The following is a 23393-nucleotide window of genomic DNA, read 5'->3' on the forward strand; positions in this document are numbered from 1 at the left end:
ACACATTGGCCAAAGATTTCGTTATCGACTTAATTGAATGAAACGCAGATCATAATCTCCTACTAACTAAGAGTGACGAATCCTTTATTGGTCAATCACAACCTTAATACGATTCTTGACGTACCCGAACGATGTCGTATTAGCGGCCCTCTGCAGAGCAACATCCAACACCGTCAAAGTATGACTGTCCTCGTATAAGGTACCATGACGATCTCAAGTCTAATGACCAATTCCACTACCGAACGTTAGAGATTAACCACTGACACTCAAATAGTTATCTATATGGAATCTCTCGCCGGGTCTCCAACGTTTTGTTCTATAACAAAATATCCACGTGTCATTTAAGTATCACCACACTTTAACTTATGAGATCAGCTACTTATTTCACAAGTAAGAAATGCCACACGTGATGATCTATCCGTAATAACGATATCCGTATCTCGTTATCACTTACGACCACGGACGATTTAAGATTCAATCAGATGTAATTTGTATCTCACAATCACAACTCCTTGTGATTAACAAATTACGAAGATTTGAATTTACGGACTCTATTATTTATTTAATTGTCTATTAATTAAATAATAGAGTCCGTAGATTCAAATTTTCGTAATTTGTTAATCATAAGGAATTGTGCTATTAATTAAATAATAGATTTGTCATTTAATTACATTAATTATATATAAAAGTATTTATGTCCAAAGTTGATTGGACGTAGAGCATAATACTTACAAAAACCACATGATCCCTTCTATTCAATGCATTCATTGCGATTTTTGTCTTCCATCTTCCATCTGATCTCAAAACCCTGCTGGATGACTTGATCCAACGTTGTAGAATTCAGGAATCTTCCAGCTTCTTATCCATTTCCAGTATTCACAAGTACCGAAACCATTACACTTGCATTGCATTTTCCAGGGCCTTGAGTTCCATCCTAGTGGTCCTTAGAACCTGCGTATTTCTGTCTTAATTATTGTAGTTTCGTTATCACATTCAAGTTTGAGCCTGGGATGACAGCATTCCCGAGGCCCGTTATTTCCTCAAAAAGGGTAATCAATGCCAGTGATTTTCCTCAGTCCAACAGATTTCCACAACTTTTATACTGTTCATTTTCATTACTTGACAGTAGAGTAAAATGAGGGAACAAAAAAGGTACCTTTGCGGAAGCAAATGAAGGAAGATGTAATAAATCCGTATGAAAAAACAGGCAAGTGCATTCAAGAGTGGGATGGTAGCCCTTTTCTTTGACTTCATTCAAACTAAGGGTCAAAATGCATGTCAACTCATCATCTGTCAAACTAACTGTACATGTAGCATAACTCTTTTCATTTATAGCCAATCTTGGTTTAAATAAATAGAGTTACAGTAACTTATCGGTTGTAATGGACATCCATAAAAGATGCAAATTTCAAGAAACAACAGGAAAAGTATAAACTCAAGGCCAGTTTACCATGTAAGTTACGATGATACACAGCCTGCAAATTCATTCACACATCTTATAATATAGCAATACAACTCTTCAGGTGAAGTTCTCTAATTAGCATTTAGGGGTGGGCACACCGCAGGTGCTGGCAACCCTTCTGGCATCGGGAGAGTTAACATACTGACTCAGGCTTGGATCTTTTATATACCCACAAAGGCAAGGCTCCTGCTCCTTCAGCTTGCTGCAGCAGGCATCCGAGGGAGGCAGCGATGTCATTATCGCCCCGGCGCATGAAATCAGCTCCAGCAATTAACCGCCTCGGTCACGTGCAATTCGCCTAGCAACAGAACCGCAACTGCCAAGCAGAGTGCAATATTAGCTGTTTTCTTCATCTTCAAAATGCACAATGGTATGGACTAGAGAAAGAATAATGCAGGAATAGGGAGGATTAGACAGGAAAGTTATGTAATTGATGTAGTTTGGAATGAAGAATTATACTGCAATTTATAGAACAATGGGGCTAATGTTTAGGATAGGTCAATTAGTGTGCATAGGAAAAGGTCCCAATTCAACTAACAGATTAAATTCATGTTTGGTAGGTTATTAATTCAAAATATAAGTGATTACTTCGGTATCAGCGCTTAGGGTACAATCTATCAAGTGTGCCCGGGATGTGGCTCGGGCATTGTAGGTCCGGACGCCTAGCATGAAAGAGCCTTCTCTAATTGTGAGTTCTATAGATTTGTTAACAAGTACAGTCGTGTGGATAAAAAGAATATTTGAGTAAAAGTGATTAAATTATAGGCACCTATTAGTCATGCATTTCCAGGACGTGGTAATTTAGTGTTTCTGTCTCAATTATTGGAGTTTCATTTTCACATTCAAGTCGGTATAATCACGTTCCTTGGGCATGTTTTTTCCCTCAGGAAATATATATGTGAGGAAAAAAATGCACTATAATATATTTTATTAATTACGGAAAGAATAAAACAAGTAATCAAAATTTGCAAATACATAATAACTGATAAAAAGGGCATAGATTTGCAAATCAAGGCCTTTGTATTACACAATGTCATTAAAACAGGTTCGCTCTTTCACCATAAGTGCTTTGTTGAACATATGTCTACGATGATACAACAGAAAAATTAGTAATAACTGAGCACTTAAGTTTCTACACCAATGAACTAAATTTGATTTGAACTATCACCAAAACTCTTGACAGAAAGTGAAAAATTATGAGCAGAAAGAAATTGGAAAAATGAGAATTTTTGTGTTTGAAACAAAGGAAAAAATCAAGGCTCTAATTGGTGATTCAATGGATCGAAAATTCTAAGTGTTAAAATCATTAACAACATCATTAACCGGTGTAATCTTTCCACTAAAAAGCAATAAACACAAGAGTTTCAGAAGTTCGAAAAGTCAATTTGAAGAAAAAAAGAAGGAAATAATGGCAAAACTTCGAACCTTCGAAAGGGCCAATTTCAATTCAACATTCGTGTACGCAGATTGCCTTACACACAAGCTTAAAGGTATAAGGTTCTAATTCAGTTCGTGATTTGCACTACCTGTGCATGCATGTAGAGATAGCCCCTAAGCTATACATGATTACACCACTTTAAAGTGCGATAATAAATTAACTAGTTGTTGCCCTTTAATTTTAATTTTTCTATGTGAGACAAGTTAAAATAGTTTTCTCCTCGATCCACTTTGAGCTCTAATTTCTCCTTCACTCGAACATTTTTGATAAGTAAATATATGATTTCAACGTTCTTAAGGAGTAGAACACAAATAAACTTTGATCTTCCAATATGAACGATTATACCCAAACCAGGCTCATGGAAGCCATTTTCCCAACAATATACATGTCAATCATGAGGACAGAGAGAAAGTGGGGAGGCATGATACGAATTTGATATCACCGCAATAACGAACCCTCCATTGTCGTATTCCTATGCAAAAGAGCTACTAATAATAAAAATCATATGCTCCAGAACTCATTGTACATAGATGTAACATATATCTCAGTAAATCATTTTCAAAACACTATAAGCCCTATATATTTTTCAATATAGTTTCCAACCTCATTCTCTTAAATGTCACATGACCTATGCAGAAGTGACACTGGTACTTCTTCCAAGACTAGTTAGAGTTGGAAATTGGAGAGAGAACCGTATTCGAAAAAAGATCTTAAAAGAGGTAAGTTTCAGATATCAACACACAGTATTAAAAGAAAAGGATAAATCAAAGCCATTTTATGAGATGATTAATGGAGATACGAAGCCAGCAAATCCATTCATCCTTTTCCAATGTAGCACTCTTAACGCTTGAGGTGAAGTTTTCAGATTAGCACATAGGAGCGGGAACACTACAGATGTTAGCAACCCTCCTGGCATTGGGAGAGTTAATATATTATCTCTTTAATACTCACAAAGGCAACGTTCCTGCCCTTCATCCGACGGTGGTAAAGACAACATTATTGCCAACACTCACGAACTCAGCTCCAGCGGGCTGCAATTGATAGCCTCCGTCGCATGTAATTTGCAAACAAAAAGAACCACCACTGCCAAGAAGAATGCAAAACTGGCTGCTTTCTTCATCTTCAAAATGGAGGGTGGCATGGACGACAACAAAGTAATGCAGAAACAGAGAGAGTCGGGCAAGAAAGTTATGCAATTGTTGTATTCTGGAATGAAGAAATGTCCTGCAGTTTATAGAACACTTGGTCAGAAGCTTAAAAGTTGACTCAATGAAGCATGTTTAGGACGTCTCATAAATGATGAGAATTAGATATACATAGAAATGAAGAAAGGGAAACGATGTCAGCACAGCACAAATACAGCCCTCTCAGAAATGTGGGCTTGCGATTGCATGTTTAGGACGTCTTCATAAATGATGAGAATTATATGTACATAGAAATGGATAAAGGGAAATGATATTTGTACAACCTGCGATTATTTCAATTGCAGGCACCACCCCTTTTGTGTGAGAGAATTGACAATCATGCTCTTCAATATGTTGTACCTATAGCACTGCATATGGAGAAATAATCGAATGAGTACCGGTGCTAAGCTTACATTAAGTGCCGTGAATATAATTTTTGGGTCCCTCAAAATGTAAAGATATTTTCAATATTTATAAATCATATATAAACATGAGCTTAACTGATGCTAGGCTGCGTAGGAAAAGGTCCCAGTGGATGAAACAGCCCATTAATGATCCTCGAGCGTTCAATAATAGAGACGATCTGTTGGTAAGCGCAATCAAAACCGGATTAAATGCAAAGTCATACTCTTTACAATCACACACTAGACACGTTTTAAGGATGAGACTGTATCGACCGTTGCTATATGCAAATATATTTTCTCAGCACTCAAAAAAAATAAAATAATAATAATAATAATAAATGAAGAAGATAAGCCCATAGCATCGTTTCACAAAATTCTCTGTCTACCTTGATTCGGTGATTTTTGTAATTGAATGTAAAAACTAGCGACTATTAAAAATAGAATCTGGGCACGGGTGGAAACAACTGCTGGAAGAAAACACTCCCAAGCATTCAGATCTGGAACACATTCCAGTAGAAGAGGCATCTTATACAGATAAAAATAACATAAGTTTTTTCCGTTAAATATGCAAAAATTCTCTCAAATTTTCTTATTTTTTGATTTGTCATTCAGAATCTCAGATGATGCACCATCCTAAAATTTCCAAACTGATGATGGGAAAAGTACAAAAAAACTGCTATGTCGTTACAAAAATTAAAACATAATCAAATTGACCACGGTATTGTTACACGACTGCATTTCCTGTCTTCTTCTTTTCCCATTCCTTCTCAATGGCTAGGGGAATTTTCCTCATTGCTCTTAGTTTTGCCCCGCAGCATATCTGTAAAACCACCCCTCATAATCCGCCTAAATCTCGTGTCTTCAAGTACGGGCTGTGGAGCAGGCTTCGGGGACTCAATTGTCTCTGGTGGTAGCGCTCCTAGTTCATCACTTTCCTTTCTCCCTAGTAACCCACTCTCACCAAAGAAATTGGTAACAGATGATGCAAGCCCAATGTGAGCACCCATCACCTTACTAATGGTATCAAATGTTCCACCCGATCTTTCCCTCAATATTATTTCAAGAGCTTCCTTGTGTGCTGGATCGAGAGCATCAGGGTCTTTCAATAGATTCTGAATCGCTGGTAAAAGGAAATCCCTAACACAAGAAGAAGGAAGGTCTGCAGAAAGAAACAATATCAATAAGTACCAACAGTGTACAACCGCCTAGCAATAAAAGATTTCAGAAAGAAGCAAACCTGTTGCATCAAGAGCCCGAATGGATTCACAAAAGGCATTTGCTCTTTCCCTCCGGCGCAATAAATCATTTGAAGGGGTTGGTGAGGCTGTAAATTGAAAAATCTTGGACAAGAGATGTATGCACAGTTAAAGAAACAAATAATTCACTAGTAGGAAAATGAATGAAAGAAGTGTATTCCTAATTGTTGAAATAAAAACTCAAATGGAAACAAATAAGCACCACCAATAAAAAGGTTCAAGGATATATTCTCGAAGCCTATCTGTTGTATGTGGTACAGCCAAAGTCAGTGCACGAACCACAGCAATGGTAGCTTCAACTGATCCATCTTCAAGAAAAGAGTCCATTTGAATCCGTATCTTGTCAACAATCTAGCAGAAAACATTTTTCAGTCAATTGATATATAAAAGCTCCACCAAGTCAGAAAAACCTTGATTCTAAACATACATACCACGTCACTTTTAAAATGCATTGCTACACCTCCAAAAGCATCGATGCTGGCATATTTTACATTTAGGTTTTGATCAGAACCAAGAGTTACAAGAGCAGGCAATACATGAGTTGAGGCAACCTTTGCATCAATATATGGCACCTAAGAGACCAAGACGTCACAGAGTTAATGACGACCATGAATTTAAAAGGAAATGACTGCTATTTAAAAGTTAAAAGGACTCACAATGACTTTCAAAAAATGGGCTGCTCTGATTTTCAAATTCACGTCAGAACTCACAACCAATTCCCAAAGGATGTTAAATATCATACTATGATGTTCTTCAAAAAGGCTGCATCATGGAAATACTACAAGATAATACACGAATAACAGAAGACGACATAATTTCAATGAATTGAAAAATAATCTGACTACACCAACCAAATAAAGCGGACAGAATTGACAATCTCATGCTTTGCTGGCTGACCTTCCAATCCAGAACTTCGAACCAACAGGTTCCTCAAGTACTGGGTCAATTCCTCGTGCTTGCTTGGGTGTCCTAGCACACCTGCCAGCAGAACTGGGAGGACACACATTGTAGCGAGTCTCTCGGCCACTAAAGTTTGGGGTTTCAAACCTGTCATGATGGAAGAAACAATGCCTATAAGATAGAGCTTTATTCTTAAATACCAGTATTGGTAAATATTCAGAAAACCATTGCCTCTTATTCTTGACTGCACGGTGGATGGGAAGAACTTGAAATCAGCATTTTCACCAACTGCTACCAAGAACACGGGAAGCATGATGTTTGTCAAATAGGTTTCCCCAAACTGTTCAGTTATCGACAGCAAGATCTGCAGAAATTACCAAACCTTGAATATTTCAGAAAATAAAAAAGAAGCATTACAGTTGAAAAGAAAATGAGATGACATGGAAAACAAATCACCAAAATAAAAATCCTAGGGTGACCAAAGTACCTTGGTAATTCTATTTCTTAAATTATCTTCCTTCTGGGGCAATAGAGAAGCCAACCGAATCAAATTGGGATAACATTCAATGTGCAGCCACTCAAAAGTAGGCCATTCCACAAATCCCCTGACCAAAAATTGTTAATATATAAGCGCGAACTGCAAAAAATAAACACTGCTAATCCATAAAAAAATACATTAATAGATGTTCATGGTGAAAGAAGCAGTAAGGAAGACCACTAGATAAGCTTACCCTGCATAGAGTTCAAATAAAGACACAGTAAATGATATTCCTGTGGAATCTGCAACTTCTGATGAAAATGGACAAGTCTTAACAGCTTTCTGGTGAACAAATGGAAGTAGTTCCACAAGCAAGCGCAAAAGAACGTCAACGTTCCAACGTTCTCTTTCACCTAAAACACGAAGTTGTGATTCAACAGAACCTTCAACTCCTGAAAGAGGTGGACAACGCTGGAAGAAACATCATGTCAGACACATATTGTGTAAGAATTACTAGATTAAAGACCACACACACACCTGAGCAGAACCCAAAATATGAGAGAGTAAAACTTGCAGAACATGATCCAGCTCGCTTCCCCAATTTATTAGAGCAGGAACTAATTCTTTAATTGTAGTTTCAACAACTACACCAGATGGATCACAAACCAATTGAAACATCATCTCCTCAACCTATCAACAAACAAGGGAAAAGAATTGGAGAAACCTTTTTTTGTAAGTTATCATATTATGACCAGGGGAAATGCTCCATTCCCTGGATCACGGAGCTTACATTGTATAGAATTCTGTCAAGTCAGATATCTTCTCCATGATTGCCTCGAAGCATATTTAGTGAGGCTGACCTTGAAATATTTGTCAGTATTGGGGAAGAGTGGCAACAACAGGGCCAGATTATGAGCAGCAGCCTCCCGAACCACTACAGCAGAGTCCTCAATGAGCTGTTGCACTATAGATAAGATGAGAGAATCACGGATCTCAGGCCGTACAAATTCTGCAAGCTCACCACATGATTGAGCAACAAGCAGCCGACGTTCTTCATATATGTGATTGATCTACATGCAATTGAATCAGCAATCAGACTATAGTCTTCTCACCTAAAATAGAAGAAATGACAATGCCAGGAAAGTCACAGTCAGTCTTACTTGTTCCCAACATTGGGGCAGCAGTTCTGTTTCTGTTCTCAGCTGTCCGACATTCTTGGCAAGAGTAACACAAGCCTTAAATTATAGAGAAAATTGTCAGAATATGTTGTTGCAAGAGATTAAATTCTAATTTCTTCGCTTTCAGAATCTTACATCCATTATAATTCGTCTCTGGTGATCATCTGGACGCTTGATTAAGTTAAATAATGTATGGGTCAAAGAATCTCGCATGGCACTATCTGGATGGCGCTCAATCGCACACATTATCAGAGGAAGAAGTTCCTATAGTAGAAGAAAACCAATCATATGCATGACCACCATAAGTATAGAAGAACATCAAGAGTTGCAGTAACCTGTAGTCCCAGCAAAACGATATTTTTGGTAAACATACACCAAGATAGAGTGGCAAACCTCTCGATGTTGGATTAAAACATATGGTACAATTTTAGGCAATGAGTCTGAAAGTATCTGAACAGTTCCCAAACCCTGAGAAGGCAATAGTAGTTGTAGATGTTAGTTTGAAGCAAAAACTGCTGGTAAATAGTCACAATTAGAATGTTCTCAAGCATGACAAGTTCTTCCAACCTTTCGAGCATTTGATTCAGCATCGAGATTTTCTGATTTCGAAAATAAGCCACCAGTTTCTGAGGGTGGTTTTCCATTGTGCTTGAGGAAATTTTCAGCTTTTTCAAGAATTGTATTCTCGTCTGAAGAAGTTAATATCTCTCCTGGCACTTTCTCGGGTTTGCTGGTTGTGACATCAGACTCACATTTCCCCATCACTTGAGTATTGGTGCCTAGTAAATCTGCCGATGAGGCATCAACTGTCAATGGCAAAATATTATTTACTTCTGATTTATCAATCTCATCTACTGTCTCTTTACTCCCTTTCTCTTGCTTGATTGACTCTACAGATTCAGTAGACACAAGATGTTTGGCCTTCAACCTCTCTATTTCATTCCGAAGCAGTTGTATTTCTTCAGACTGGTTCTCTAAGGACCACGATTCCCCCTGTACAGAGTCACTTGTCAACAAATTCCGTCCAGAACAAGCTCCTTCTATTTGCATTTTTAGCGAAGTGATTTCAGCTCTACAACCATTTAGTTCTTTCCTTTGACTCTCTAAAGTCTGCTTTAAATCCTGGACCTGAGATACATACAAGATCCTTGTATAAAAATGAGCATGTGAAAACCTGATCCAGGAGAAATGTTCGAAGAAATTACCAGAATTTCTTTATCATTTATTTCTTTTTGTAGCACCTCCAATGATTTTTTCAATGCCATGGCTTGTGCATCAGAAACTCCCTTGCTTTTTAGCAAGGACTGGTTATCATTTTTCAGTCTTTCATTTTCCTTCAGCAAAGGTTCAAGCATACCTATTCTCTCCTGCAGCATATGGCAGCCATCAGCATGAACAATTTGTTGAATTTCACCCATCACAAAAATGAATATGCTACTCGAACCTCTAAGCATTGAACAGTCCTCAGAAACTCAAAGAGAAATGTTTTCAAGCACTTATCCTAAATAATATGTGATATGTCTAGTGCAGTTGCCACAACAGGATGTCCTTCCGCGCTCAACAGTGGGACTGGATCCCAAAATTAAGCACTTTTTGGGATTTCCCCCCTACAATAAGGTTAAAAAAGGGAGGAAAAACTGAAAAATAAAAAGTGCAAAGGCCACGTCAAGTTGCTCTAAGGATCAAGAATCTAATCTCCATTAAAGAATCACTACCTGACAATCTTTTAAACCATTTTTATTCTCTAACATGGGTCTAACTGCTTCAGAATTTTTTAATCCAGGGGACTGAAAATTTACGGAAAATCAGCATCCCGAATCTTAAAAGATATATACTAATATTACATGAAAGACAGACTGTTCAAAATCATCTGAAATTTTGATGATTTGAATTCTGCCAGTTAAATTGATCACCAAGAGTTGATTGCCAACTTCAAAATGAGTTAAAACTAATCAGAAAGCAAAATCCAGAACCAAGTAAGTTGGAAAAACAAAATGATTAACCAAACGATCGAAAAGACAAACAGTATCATTCGAGTCACGGCAGACTACAGCAGCAGTACAAAACAAAAGGCATGGCACAAGTAGGATTGAATCTAATACTTAGGAGTTGAGCACTAATTGCTTCAAATTTATCAAATTGCATCGACTCATCCCTTATCACTTTAAGCAAGAGTGTAAAGTTCCCTTTTCCATGAATATTCAGTAAATACCTCAGCAGCCTCTGTTGTTGATAACAGGTACTTGTAGTAATAACGACGCAGTGCATCTGGAACACGTGCAGATGAGTTTTTCCAGGAATCCAGATTCTGATTTGTGACCTGTTATGCAGGCAAAGAAAATATTACAACAGTTAAACAGTATGTTCATGTGCACATGGAAAACAATATGTTCACCCAAGATAACTATCACTTGAAAAACTTCTTAAAGAGAAGATTATCCAGACAATCAACTAATAAGATGCAGGTGCTCAGCTACTTTTGGATAATGAAGACCAGCACCAGAAAAACATCACACTGAACTGGGCACTAATGGGATGTACAATGTTCCCGAGGAACATACTCTATTTGATAGACTTCTTCATTTGAAAAATGTTATTATAAAGATAGAGCTTAAAATTCCAGTGTTGAATCGACATTACTAAGATCAAGAAAGATAACTTTCAGAAGTTCTATTAAATCAAAGTAACATATTTCCATTTCCAGTGAAAGCAAGGAGAATGTATTTAGCTGATAGGTAAGAAATAATCGCCTGGAAACAGGCAAGTTCTGTGGCAGGTCGTCCGCATATGAAGTGTCATAGATCATTAAGTTTTATTCACCAATTTTTTTCTCATCTTGCCTCGTATACAAAAGCACTTATCTGGTATGTGAAACTTTTCAAATCCTATTATCAGATTATCAGAACTTTGCATCATATTTTCTCAGTCAAAGTGCATAAGTTGCTTCTGCTATAGCAGAGCAGCTTCTTGTGAATAACATACTTTAGACACCAACTACTAGATAGGGCATGGCAGAGAGAGATAGAATTAAATACAACACATGGACTAAAGAGCAAAAAGTAAGAACTCAACTGCAGGCAACAGAAATCAGAAGGAAATAACAAGATTCTTTGCTTTAAGCACCTCTTCATAAAATGTCATGGCAGTCAAGCGGTATCCTGCTAAAAGTAAATATTCCTTTACTGCGCAGTTCAGATCCTGTCGTTCACTGCCCTTCAGGGGTCCCAAATCTGAGAAAGCAATGTCCTTCTGTGGTTGTAAATCTGGTTCATGATTTGCAGAAGCATCTATCTTCGACTCTGTGAAATAGATTTGGGCATATAAATACACAAAAAGGAATAAAAAATAATCTCAATATTTGACAAGACTAGGCAAGTGAAAACTACAAAAACTGAAGTATTAGCAAAACCTATAGAACTTATAATATGATCTCATATTGGGGAAAGGACGTCTGAAAGCATATCTTATCACCCCTGTCTATTGGATTTTAGAGAAAGCATCTAGTAATTCACACAAAAACCTATGAATTTGTAAAATAATAGCATGAGGAATACTGGTTTAAACCATAAGACACATTGTACAGTTTCAGTAAATTACCATGTGACTCATCCAAGCTGATCTCAATTTTCTTCTGTGTCTCAGTCCTGAGTTTAAGAAGATCTTCTCGAGCTAAACGAAGCTCATATTCACTGATTGCCAATTTTTCTTCTAGTGATTCTTTTTCTTCAAGTAGACTCTGGGGGTCCGCAACTGTTCCAACCAAACAAAAAGCAAGAATTTTTTGTTAGTTGGTTACACGTGATATCACACAACTCACAAAATTCAGAAATTTCAAACAAGAAGAATTACAAGATTTAATTTAGCAGCTAACAGTTGTACCATCAAGTGTAAAGTGTCGACTAATACTATGCCACAAGTTTTGAGATGAAAAATGGAGCTGTGAAAATAAATTGGCCACTTAAACCCACAAATAATGACTGAAACAATATTCAGTGAATGGAATACTTGGCATCTTATGAAATTTTAACTTTATCCTCATCTCAGGTTTCCTGTGAAGCACAGACCCTCCAAATAGGGCACAATGTCCATGTCTCACATGTGTATCCAACGCACATGGGAAGTAATGTTTATATATTTTTAAATTAGGAACTCCTTGAGTCTAAATCATTTGACTAATAAGGATATCGAGTTTTTAAGTTGGTGGATTGCCACATCACGCATACAACTGACTTTTAATATATTGTTCGCTGATAAAATGCTAATGCTTTCCTCAAACTGCTTTCTCTCCTTCCCATTTATCATTAAATCTGGTAAATAATTAACAAAATTTGAAATGTTACAAGGAATAAAAGCCCTGAGCACATATCTGCAAGCAACAAAATTACTGTCAAAACTCAATTTCAAGTTAAAAAATGTATTTGCTTTTAGTTATAGGCTTCAAAATAGTATTTCTAGCTTAATCTCAGTAATGTTGAAATACATAGTAACACATTGGCATGCTCCATTAGGCTCAAGAATATGCTTCTAAGCATCTTGATAAAATACTAAAAGAATACATTCTTTTTGGATCAAATTTTCTTTATCAATCATGGTGGTTTCTCTAACTCCTTAATTCTGGAACTTATGTGAGATTACTTAAATTTGGTGATTGAACCATAACGTGACACTTTCCTCGTGTATTAATTGAATCTTTTCTTTGTCCTTTTTTTCTGAGTCTTCAATCATCTTTATGTGCCGTCAAAAGTTAAAGCTGGTTCCACAATAGTTTCATACACTGTAATACAAATCCTAACAAATGAGAAATGTGCAGCCTTCTTTATTTTCATGAAATTAATTACTATTTAGTATCGATTAATTGTCAGCTCAACACCAGAGCAAATGTCGGAAACACTTGCACTACCATTAAACCATCAATCTACACCGAAACCAATAAAGCAGTTAGATCTATCGACAATGTTGTTTAACAATAATAATAATAACAACAACAACAACAGAGAAAACAAGACATTCCTAAATTTTGTCATCGGACAAAACTATATCAAACCACAAGTAGATTATTAGAGAAAATCACATTAACGTAATCAAATAACACCACGAATTTTGTTTTACCATCAGAATGAGTCAGTGCTTGCACTAACATGATGGAAAAAAAAAAAAAAAAACACACACACACACACACGGAAAGAGATAGATAGATAGAGAGTATGCAAATGTGAGGCAGTATACCTCGAAGGGAGTTGAAGCGAGAGATCTGATCGGGAGGGAATTGAGATGGATCGGAAAAGTATTCCTTGAGGCGGATGGCCTGATCGTCGCGTCCGTCGTCGAGCAGCTCGTGGAGAAGCTCGAACGCCGACAGCAAGTAATTTTCTTCCAACAAGAAATTAACGACGCAATTGCACAGCGACGATCTCTCCACGTCCATTTCAAATTCTGAATATCAATTCGATTCACAATTGAACCCAGTACATTCTGATTTTAGGTTCTCGCGAGATCTATTCAGCGTGGAATTACGAACAGGGCAGAGTAAGAAATTTTCAATACGGGAGAATCGTCTCGTAAATTTATGACACCGGAGAGGTTGCGATTGTGATTGGGTGCTACGTGGGTACATGGGTTATGACCGACATTTAAATTTGTGATCAGATCAGAACTCACATGGTCAACGCTTGTGATTGTAAAGTTGCACCACAGAACGGTATATTTTACTGAAATATTGAAAATTCCCAGATAGTTGAATGGGGAGCTCATATCCAATTACCCTTGAGAAAATTTTACGATTTAGCCCTGTTTGATATCAATTTTCCACCTTAAAAAATTAAATTTTTTTTACCATTATTTTATTATTTCAACTGTTATTTTTTACTTTTCCATTCACAAGTGGAACCCACTTTTGTCGAAAAAAATCAATCATTCAAATAGCCCTTAATTAAAGTTTGACATGCAATTTTTGCAAATTGATTTAAGAAAATCATAATTGTAAATTAAGCCCCAGTTTGACAACCATTATTAAAAAAAAAAAAAAAAAAAGATATTTCAAATAGTGAATTTTTAGAGAATAAAAGTATGAAAAAGTTTTGAATTTACACACAATTTTTTTTTTTTTTTTGGTGTAAATATGTAGTTGAAAATGAGCACTTAAAATAAAGAGTTTTCAAATAATAGTTGTCAAATAGAGCTTAAGTTAAAAGTAAAATACAAGTTTAATCATGAATTACTTAAAAACATCTCATATCAGATAGAAGGAATCCAAGATGGCAAGAAAACTTTTTATCTAAAGTTTTTCACGTTTTAAAAGATGGTTCCAAGTGTGCATTGTCTTGGTTCCAACAACTAATTGCGATTTATCATTTTTGTTTTTCATAGTTTAAATTTCTGTAGTATTCCAATCCCTTGCCCCAGAAAATACAATGTTTTGAATTGGAAAAAATAAGAACACAAACATGTTGCTCACCTTTGTTGCTAAATACTTTTCGAATCTGCTTCAATTCATCACAATCAGAAGTATGCTATAAGCATATAAAAACATTGTCTTCTCCTTATTTATTTCCGATTTTTGGACTATGAAGCAAATTTTGATGGTCGAACGCCCTTGAATTGGCAATGTCGACTAGTTTTGCTGGTTTGACGAATATCTTTCCTTCATAATCATGATTACATTATAGGCCTGTTTCTTTCGAGGTTATGAAACTACATTTGAATAGAGTGAATAATTTTCTAAAAATATTGTTCGATTAAAATACATTTTAAAAATGCAGATCTTTTGTGACCTCTTTAGGAAGCTTTTCTACTAAAGGAAAGAAAAAGCTATACCAAACAAGACCTGGATTACGATAAGATTTTGGGTTCAAAACTTCAATTAGATGTTGCTATGATATTAACTTTGAATCTATAATAAAGGCATTCATCGCGTAATACAGTCAATGATGGATGAAATACTGTAAATAAGTGCGTCTTACCATTGAACTTAGGATTTTAAGGGGAAAACATGGAGAAAATTTGAAGTTGCAACAATTTGGACATTCCGAAGAATTACTAGCATGCTTTTATTGATTGATAACAATTTCAAGGTATCACCCAAATGTTGAAGTTGAATCCATAAACATTTCTGTAAAATTTGGAATCTCATATTCTTAAAGTACATAAAGAAGAAGAAGATAAGAGGAAATAAAGAACCCATATAAATAATAAATAAATGAACAAATGGTCCAAAACACAGATTATTTGTACGCAGTTCAGACAAACTGAATCAAACCAAGCAGAGAACATCAAGAAATTGACATCAAATCACCAGTTTATTGAAAACACCTAGAATAGTTTTGTCAAGATTTGAATGACAAAAGGTGAAACCTCCATAATTTTCTCTCCCTTCAAAAATGACACCAAAGTTCCTCACTCCTTTTTTTCACACAAGAAAAAAACTGCACTCCAAATTATCTTGTTTCATGCTCAATCATTTCTTAGAAGTGAAGGTATTCAGTTTTATCTTTCAGATGAAACTACTGAATACACTTGAACACCGAAATATTCCAGTGTGCCTCATCACTTGACATGTGTGAGACTTCTATGGAAGCACAAGCTCAAATGCAATATTGTGAAGAATTGAATAAATCGTGTGCAACAGAAATAAATCAAACCAGATCCCTAGAATGCCATAGAGTTGCACAAAAAGAGAATTTTTCTTACATTGAAACCTGCAGTTTAATGGCCCTGGGAGTTTATCTTAATCAGTTTATGATCATTCACAAGATTCGTAGGGGCACAACCTCTAGAAAGCGAAAAAGCTCTCCACAAAGAGACGAGGGACAAACAAGTGCAGAAATGTGATTGTGTAATTTCTCTTGCTTGAACAATAAGAAACACGCAGTTCAATCTGGCTATTGGTCCATCTTGGGATAGAAGGCAGGCTAACTATGAAAATGAAGTAAATGTTTCAAGAATTTCCAAGTCTTTTTAAAATTCTGATGTAGTTTTCTTCGTAAAGGAGTAGAAAGGAGTCGTGGGAAGTATTTTAACCTCACATAAGCATCAATTCTCATCAAATTGATGGGGTAGTAATTTACCATGTCAATAAAATTGTTGACCTCTTTTTCAAGTAAAATGTGATTCGTAGAGTTCTGAATACAATCTTGACCAAATGCTTCTAAGAGAGTAGTCATTTCACTGGTAGAAAATCATCAATACCTAGGACGTTCATCCATGTTATGAAATTCAGTTGAATTACTCATTTATAATTTAAATATGAACCCCAAACCAACTGGAAATTGATAAACAATATAAATAGATAGATAAATAAACACACAGGGAGAGAGAGCACTCCTACAAAATTTTCTCCTTCGTTAATAGCATCATTAATTATGCATTGCAGGCTGATGCTTAGAAGTGTTTGGCTGTCGCTGGACTGAAGACTCTGAAAACAACACAGTTGCACCTTTTGTCAAGGTATCATACAGAGGAGGCAACACAGGTGCTGAAGGTTGAGTTTTGTATATTGAGCTGTATGCAATATCATCCTCAAATTCATTGTCATGAGTCATAGTGGCCGCTGTAGTAGGTGTAACTAACTCAGAAGAATTTGGTGGCTCAGGACGCCCAATCAACTGTTGAGAAGATATACTAACTGGTGTTGCAGCAACATGACCACTAATGCAAACTTTTGTTGATGATTCAGCTACGTGTTGTGTAGCCAAGAGCTCTGTATGAGCAACAGGTTGAGTTGGATGCAGAGTAGGACGACTCAATGCGCTACTAGCAGCATCAACAAAGTTATACGGCACAGACATATTATGATATTGTGTTGGTCTTACAGGCATTAAATATATTGGGTACGACTGATTAGGTGGATAAATGATGTGCTGCTGCTGGTGAATTGGCATCTGATACACTGGATAATAAGGTGAGATTGTATTTGGGGTTGTAGCATATTGTGGTATGTAATTAACAGCTCCATGAATATACCGCATCTCAGGTTGGAGCTGATTTTCATCTGGCTGATGAGATAATGAATGCCCAAGTATCTGAGTTGTTTGCTGAGTCTCAATTGCTGATGTAACAGAGGAAATAACACCATCCGATTCAATTGGGTTCGACAATGTCCCTGAAGTAACTTGAATAAGTGGTTCTTGAAACATTCCAGTTTTCAGTTGATAAGCAGCACTTCCAATACTATTATCACTGTAAAAGCCATAAATACCAACTGATCGAAAAATCTTTCACATTGTATTGAATTATCTCATAAATATACAGCTGATCCTTCTAAAAAAGATAAAATGGCTTAAAAGGCAGAAACAAATCATTTTTGTCCAATTATCTAAATTCTATGTTCAATATTAAAATCTTGAAAATGAAAATTTGTATCTAATTACTTCATCAATTGCAAAGAGCTAAAGAACATTTGATATGGCAGTATCAACATTTGATTGGCTAGAGTTAGCAGGCAAAGCAATCAGCAAGTTACAATTATCAGGTTCCTAAAATCAAAGATTAACAAAACCAATGACTAAAATAAGCTCAAAACATTCATTAATTCAGCATTTCGCCAGCAATAGAAAAACATAGTAGTGAAATTTATACACCAAGCGTAACTAGAGCATTCAATGATTAAGTACCTTTCAATTGAGGCCGATGATGGCACTCGGATCTTCTTGTCCTGCAAATTCAGTCCATTCTCATCACAGTAAACAGCCCCAGTAGGCGGCAAATTTGACATTGAAATGGAAGAACTAGAGGAACCAAAAGATGAATTCGTCTCCAAAACCAATGACTCGGCCCCATGCTTACTCTCAAAACCACCACCACCATTGTTGCTCCCACTCTCCAATTGGGCCTCTAAATCGGACCCACCCAAAAGGCCCAGGTCCATCAACAAACCCGTATCCACAGCAGACTCACCCTTCTCCCGGATCCTTGTACTCTTCAAAGCATCAGAAAACCAAGATTCCGATTTTGGATCGAGAAGGGAAGATTCCAGGGACTCGGGTTTAATTGGGAAGAGGAATAATCTGAGACGGGGCGGCATAGGACAAGAATGATTAATCCGATCGTGTTCTTCGAGCATATTGAAGAAATCTTCATCTGTCGTAACAGAAATTAAGGAGTCAAAGTCCTCGTTGGGCAATTGGTACTTGAGGGTGAAGGGGCAATTGTTATAGAGAGTACGGGACAGGTGGGATGTGAGAGCAGAAAGGGAAGATGCTGTGGTGCGGCGGTCAAGGGCGACGATACGGGTCTCGCCGCCAGCGTAGAAAAGGGAAGACTTGTTGTTGGGGCGGGGAATAATGTGTCCACCGTAGCTACACATGAGGCGGAGTTTTGTCGCGATGGTGGAAGATAGAGACGGACATGAATGAGGCGACGTTGGGGTAGCGGCGGGTGGCGGTTGTGGTGGGTCCATTGGGCGGCGCTGGTGGAGATCTGGGGACTGGCAGTGGAAAATATGAGCTGGGGGTAAGTAGAATTATATAGGATATTGTGCCTCTGCCGGTAATTCCGCTCTATAGATTTTACTCAAAGCAGGAACGTAAAAGTCAACAAACTTATGGGAAATAGTTTTTTATTTGGTAATTTCTTCTGTAAATTAACATTGTAATCAAACATTAATTGTAAATTAACCCATCGATTGCCAGCGTGCAATGAATTGTTGCTTTTCACATAAAAATGGAAAGTGAAAAATAGATTCATTTTCAATTAAAAAAAATTATAATTGCACCAAGATATATTTTAGATAACAAGTTGTACGAAGTAGTTGACGTGAAGTTTTGATATACATTTTTTAGTTTGATCATCACTAATTTAATGACGACACTTCCAATTGTTATACTAAATTGTGACCAAATCAATCGTTCGGTCACTTTCTCAATATAAATAAGCAACTTCTTATGTGGTTAGCCCTCAAGTAGGCTATCCGCTTATAGCGAAGTCTCGTTTTACATAGAAATATAAAACTTTGTATTCAAGACATGCTAAAAACCGTTCAATTGAGAAAAATTTGCTAAAGAACTTTCCAATTACTTGACTATGTGAAAATAAAATAACGGTCAAGATTTTTTCAGATGCTACTCTGACAACATCTTTTTTTTTTAATTATTGTTCAATAAAAAATTGTCAAGTGTGTTCTGTAACAATTCTGGCAACATACCAATCCTTTGAACATACACAATTCAGCTTCCTCCGATCTCTACCTAAAATAAAGTCTGTGATTACTCAAATTTAAGCAAAGTGAGCGGGCAAGTGACTTGTCATAGGACAAAAAAGCCGGCAGAATATATGCCAAAAGGTGACTCAAGAGTAATGCTTATCTGGACACAGCTGTTAGTTACAAACAATTACTGTTTACTGCCTAAATTTATTCTATTTTATTCGGTACCCAGTAATATGTATAATATTAGCAACTGACACCGTCCACGTAGCTTGGGTGACATAGTTTGACGTGTTGCCTTAGAAAGCTCAAGATTCAGGGCAGACAAATCTAGTACGCTTTGGTATTTGGATTTTGGACATTTATAGATTTTGACACCTCCTCGAATTAAGCTATTTGTACCATGTTAGTGGACAAACACTGTTGACAATGTTAGACGTGATGAAATTCGGACCAATAATTTAGAAAATAGTTTTTGATAATTTGAAAAATAGATGAATGTGATAATACCAATAAAGATTGTCATCCATTATTGTATAAATAGCATGATTGAGACACCTTTCATTCTACAACAATTGTTTGGAGGTTTTAACATTTCCATTATTCATAAACTCATTTAAAAAAAAATTATTTTCAATCACATTCTTTTAATAAAATAATTTATATATGAATTCAAAATTGTTTCCTTAATTTTTAATTACATATTTTTCAAAAATATTACTAATACAAAATTAATTTTTTTTAAGAAAATGGGTCTCCAACAAGGACATTTGCAATAAACAATAGCGATGAGCCGATGTGTTGATAAGTCGTCAGTGGAGGGTCCATGTTTTATTTTCCAATTTTACACAAAAAATATTTTAAAATCAAAACTTATTAAATTATTGTTTGATGTAGATTAAAATCAAATTTTAGTAAATTTTTTATAAAACTTAAATTGAAAAAATTATGGATACGTAAAATATATGATTATAAATAATTATTGACTTTGATTTTAATCTAAAAGTTAAATGTAAATCGATATCAAATAGGGGCTAAAGAGAAATTTTCGTTCATCTATTAAACAAATGCAATTTGTAGTTTATTATTGATGTGGCCGTTCAATTTTTTAAGTATGACAAATCCCAAATCTAAGTTGCAGTGCATGTGATCTCGTGAAATAATATGCTGATAGGGTCGTTGCAAGCCAACGATTAATTAGTTCCATCAGTGTCAGGAACGATCCCTTACCCTTAATTAAGGGGATGTCCTCAATTGAGATTGCAATGAATTTTAAAAGTTATTCTAAATTTAGATATTTTCAATTGAGATTTTATTCGATTTTAATTAAATTCATTAAAATTTAGGTGTCCCCAATTGAAATTTTAATGGAATCCTTTAAAATTTAGGTATCCTCAATAATTAGTGAATTTATAAAGATTTTATTAATAAAAGGATTTTAAAAGATTTCGATGGATTTCAAGCTTAAAAATAAATATAAGTAAATCTTTTGAAATTTCACCATATTTGATGAGATTCTTATGAAATTTGTAAGAATCCATTTAAATCCACCAAATTCATTAGAATTTATAATCATTTAAAATTCATTAAAATTTTAGTTGAGAACACCCTGTAATTTTCATATCCAAGTCTAGTTCCCCACTTCTCCTACGTGAGATCGTGTTTTTAATTTTTAAACGAATCTTTGTTTTTCGTTCTTCTATTAAATAATGGGAAAATGATTTGGAGGGGTTATGATTGGTTCTCGATCTATTCTAGGATCGTGTTTTTGGTAGAGTAATGCAAAAATAAAATTGAGTTACCCACAAGGGATAGATGGAGTAAAATTTCGAACAAGCGATGATCAAGGAATAAATTGCATGACCAACACGACCCTTACAACCTCTCATTGTGATGGATTCCATCCCGACTTTATGTAACCCAAGGCTTCAGGGCTGAAGTGTTTGCTAAAGATTTGACCTCCAAACGAGGAACTTATTCCTTCTCAACCATATGCATAGTTGGACCTTGGAAGTAGTTAGGTCCTGTTCTCTTTACTGTTCTTCAGGCCGTTTTCTGTTTTCAATTTTTCAAAACGATGAAAACGCGTTCTCTTTCCCATTTTGGAAAAATAATTTTTGAAAGAAAAATATTGTGAAGGAAACTCAAAACGTCAAAAAAGACGTTTTGAGTGTTTTGAGGCAAAAACACGCTACAAATCCAAAATACAGGAAACGGCCTCTTCTTCCATTTCCCCCAACCTAAGCTGCCTCCTTCCATGTAGGAGGAAAAAGATTCCAATCCCTCACATAGGATTCAGGAGGAACGGAAGCCTAATGTAAATTATCTTCAATGACTTCAGATGAGTGATTTTTAATTGGAATCTATCGATAATTTCGGGGATGTGTCACGTAACTATCATCTCCTTGATTTGTGTGTTTATAGTCCACAAAATTATTTTCTTTCGAATTAAATCACCGCAAGTGTATGGTTCGTTAACAAGTAATAAAGTGAATTTTTAGAGTTCGAATCTCGTCTCACAGAAATTGAGTAGTTCAATTGTATTTATCTCAACCTTAACTGAATCTAAATGATCAATTATGAGTTTTTATCCTAAGAAATCCTAAATCTAAGCTAAAGTACCAATATTATGAATTGGATGTTATGACATGCAAGACAACGTTTAAATTAACTGAAATGCAATTTGATATTTGAGACTCAAGTTAAATGTATTCAATGAATGTGAGATATACTAGGATCATGAATTCCCAAGTAATGTTCAATTTAATCTTAATTCGACACTTTGACAACACGATGATATTTTGAAGAATCAATACTCCTATATCTATCCAATACTCTTTCTCAAGATAAATTAAACATATTCTTATATACCACCAGCCTATATCTCTATGACCGATGCAAATATACGAGAATGCATGTAATTTTGTGAGTACTTAGAAATTCACGCAAAGTATAGATGTATATTTATATCTCCTATCGGACCCTGCGATGATTTATATCTTGTCGAATTTATTCCTCTTCTTTTCGAATAGATGAAACAAACCACCAAAACTCACACAATTACGAGCCCATAATCATGGAAGCAATTAAATGCATATAAATCATTCAAACAATTAATACATATTCTAATGTCAAAATACGGAACAAAAAATTAAATATCACATTACAAAGTTCATCGATCTCCTAGTATAGGTTTTTCTAGCATAACATGATGGTAAGAAGAACAGAACAATAAAAATCAATAAAAGACATCACCATATTGAAATTCTTGAAGTGAGACCTTGAATCTTGAATTGAATCTTCTTGTTCTTCCTTCTTCTTTCTCTTCAAATCCTCCCAAAATAATGTATAATATGTGGTCTTTGTTTTTGGACATTCTTATGGTTTTAAAAGACTCCCCAATATTTGTTTCCATAAGAATTGAAATCAGAAAAGGAAACCAGATTTTCTCGCTACGATTGAACTGGGCTGTCGCCCAGGCAAAACTCGGGTACTTGCCTAGGCCAACTTTTTCTTCTCGATAAGTATTTTTTTGCTTTGGGCAGTCGCCCACCTAAAATAATAGGGTTGTCGCTTAGTTATAAAAAACTCCTGAATGTTGCATTTTAGCCTCAAGGTTGATTTTTTATTCTTTCAAGCCTTTTCTCTTGCGTTTTCAACCCTTTGACTTTTAATTGCATCCAGTTGAACCCGCAACACCTTTAATCTTCATTTTATGGTCCGAAACAACTATTGAAATGTTGCAACTTAGTCTTCATATTTTGAATTTTCTTCCTTTTTGGTTCTTTTTTCGTTTCTTTTCTCTTGAATTCCACCACATTAATCAATATCATCCTACAAAACATAATTACATAGAAATAAGTCATAATTCAAACTTTTTGATCATAATTAAGTCGTGTTTGTGAACTAAATAAATGTGTAAAAATGGACTTATCATTTTTCTTTTCTCCCCCCCC

At 35.7% G+C, this 23393-nt stretch overlaps 2 protein-coding genes, 1 long non-coding RNA gene and 1 pseudogene across 5 annotated transcripts; all 4 read right to left on the reverse strand.

Annotated features, from left to right (window-relative positions):
• Positions 1-1340: 1340 nt before the first annotated feature.
• LOC111402622 lies at positions 1341-1924 on the reverse strand (annotated as a pseudogene).
• Positions 1925-3490: 1566 nt separating this feature from the next.
• LOC111402623 lies at positions 3491-4777 on the reverse strand. The gene is made up of 3 exons (XR_002704313.1): positions 4586-4777; positions 4369-4452; positions 3491-4124 (listed from the first exon to the last, which is right to left on the reverse strand). It is a non-coding gene; the product is annotated as an uncharacterized LOC111402623 (long non-coding RNA).
• A 166-nt stretch (positions 4778-4943) lies between these two features.
• On the reverse strand, positions 4944-13998 carry LOC111401057 (lisH domain and HEAT repeat-containing protein KIAA1468 homolog). Of its 3 annotated transcripts, XM_023028595.1 has the most exons (20): positions 13527-13996; positions 11898-12050; positions 11424-11599; positions 10513-10620; positions 9506-9667; positions 8868-9428; positions 8694-8768; positions 8436-8564; positions 8283-8357; positions 7983-8192; positions 7660-7812; positions 7376-7593; positions 7132-7249; positions 6876-7008; positions 6596-6791; positions 6401-6506; positions 6176-6316; positions 5972-6095; positions 5726-5842; positions 4944-5647 (listed from the first exon to the last, which is right to left on the reverse strand). In XM_023028595.1, the coding sequence occupies exons 1-20, from the start codon at positions 13723-13725 to the stop codon at positions 5256-5258; spliced, it is 3546 nt and encodes a 1181-aa protein (XP_022884363.1). In that variant the 5' UTR covers positions 13726-13996; the 3' UTR covers positions 4944-5255. The 3 variants fall into 3 exon arrangements, with proteins under 3 accessions (XP_022884363.1, XP_022884362.1, XP_022884364.1); XM_023028594.1 differs by having other exon boundaries at positions 6596-7008; positions 13527-13998; XM_023028596.1 differs by lacking the exons at positions 11424-11599; positions 11898-12050; positions 13527-13996 and adding an exon at positions 11373-11394 and having other exon boundaries at positions 6596-7008.
• Positions 13999-16367: 2369 nt separating this feature from the next.
• LOC111401058 lies at positions 16368-18758 on the reverse strand. Its single transcript, XM_023028598.1, has 2 exons — positions 17909-18758; positions 16368-17474 (listed from the first exon to the last, which is right to left on the reverse strand). Exons 1-2 carry the CDS (start codon positions 18691-18693, stop codon positions 16652-16654), a joined length of 1608 nt encoding a protein of 535 aa, XP_022884366.1. The 5' UTR covers positions 18694-18758; the 3' UTR covers positions 16368-16651.
• Between the last annotated feature and the right edge of the window lie 4635 nt (positions 18759-23393).

The sequence above is a fragment of the Olea europaea genome, chromosome 10 (genome assembly GCF_002742605.1).
Source record: "Olea europaea var. sylvestris chromosome 10, O_europaea_v1, whole genome shotgun sequence".
NCBI classification, from domain to species: Eukaryota; Viridiplantae; Streptophyta; class Magnoliopsida; order Lamiales; family Oleaceae; genus Olea; species Olea europaea.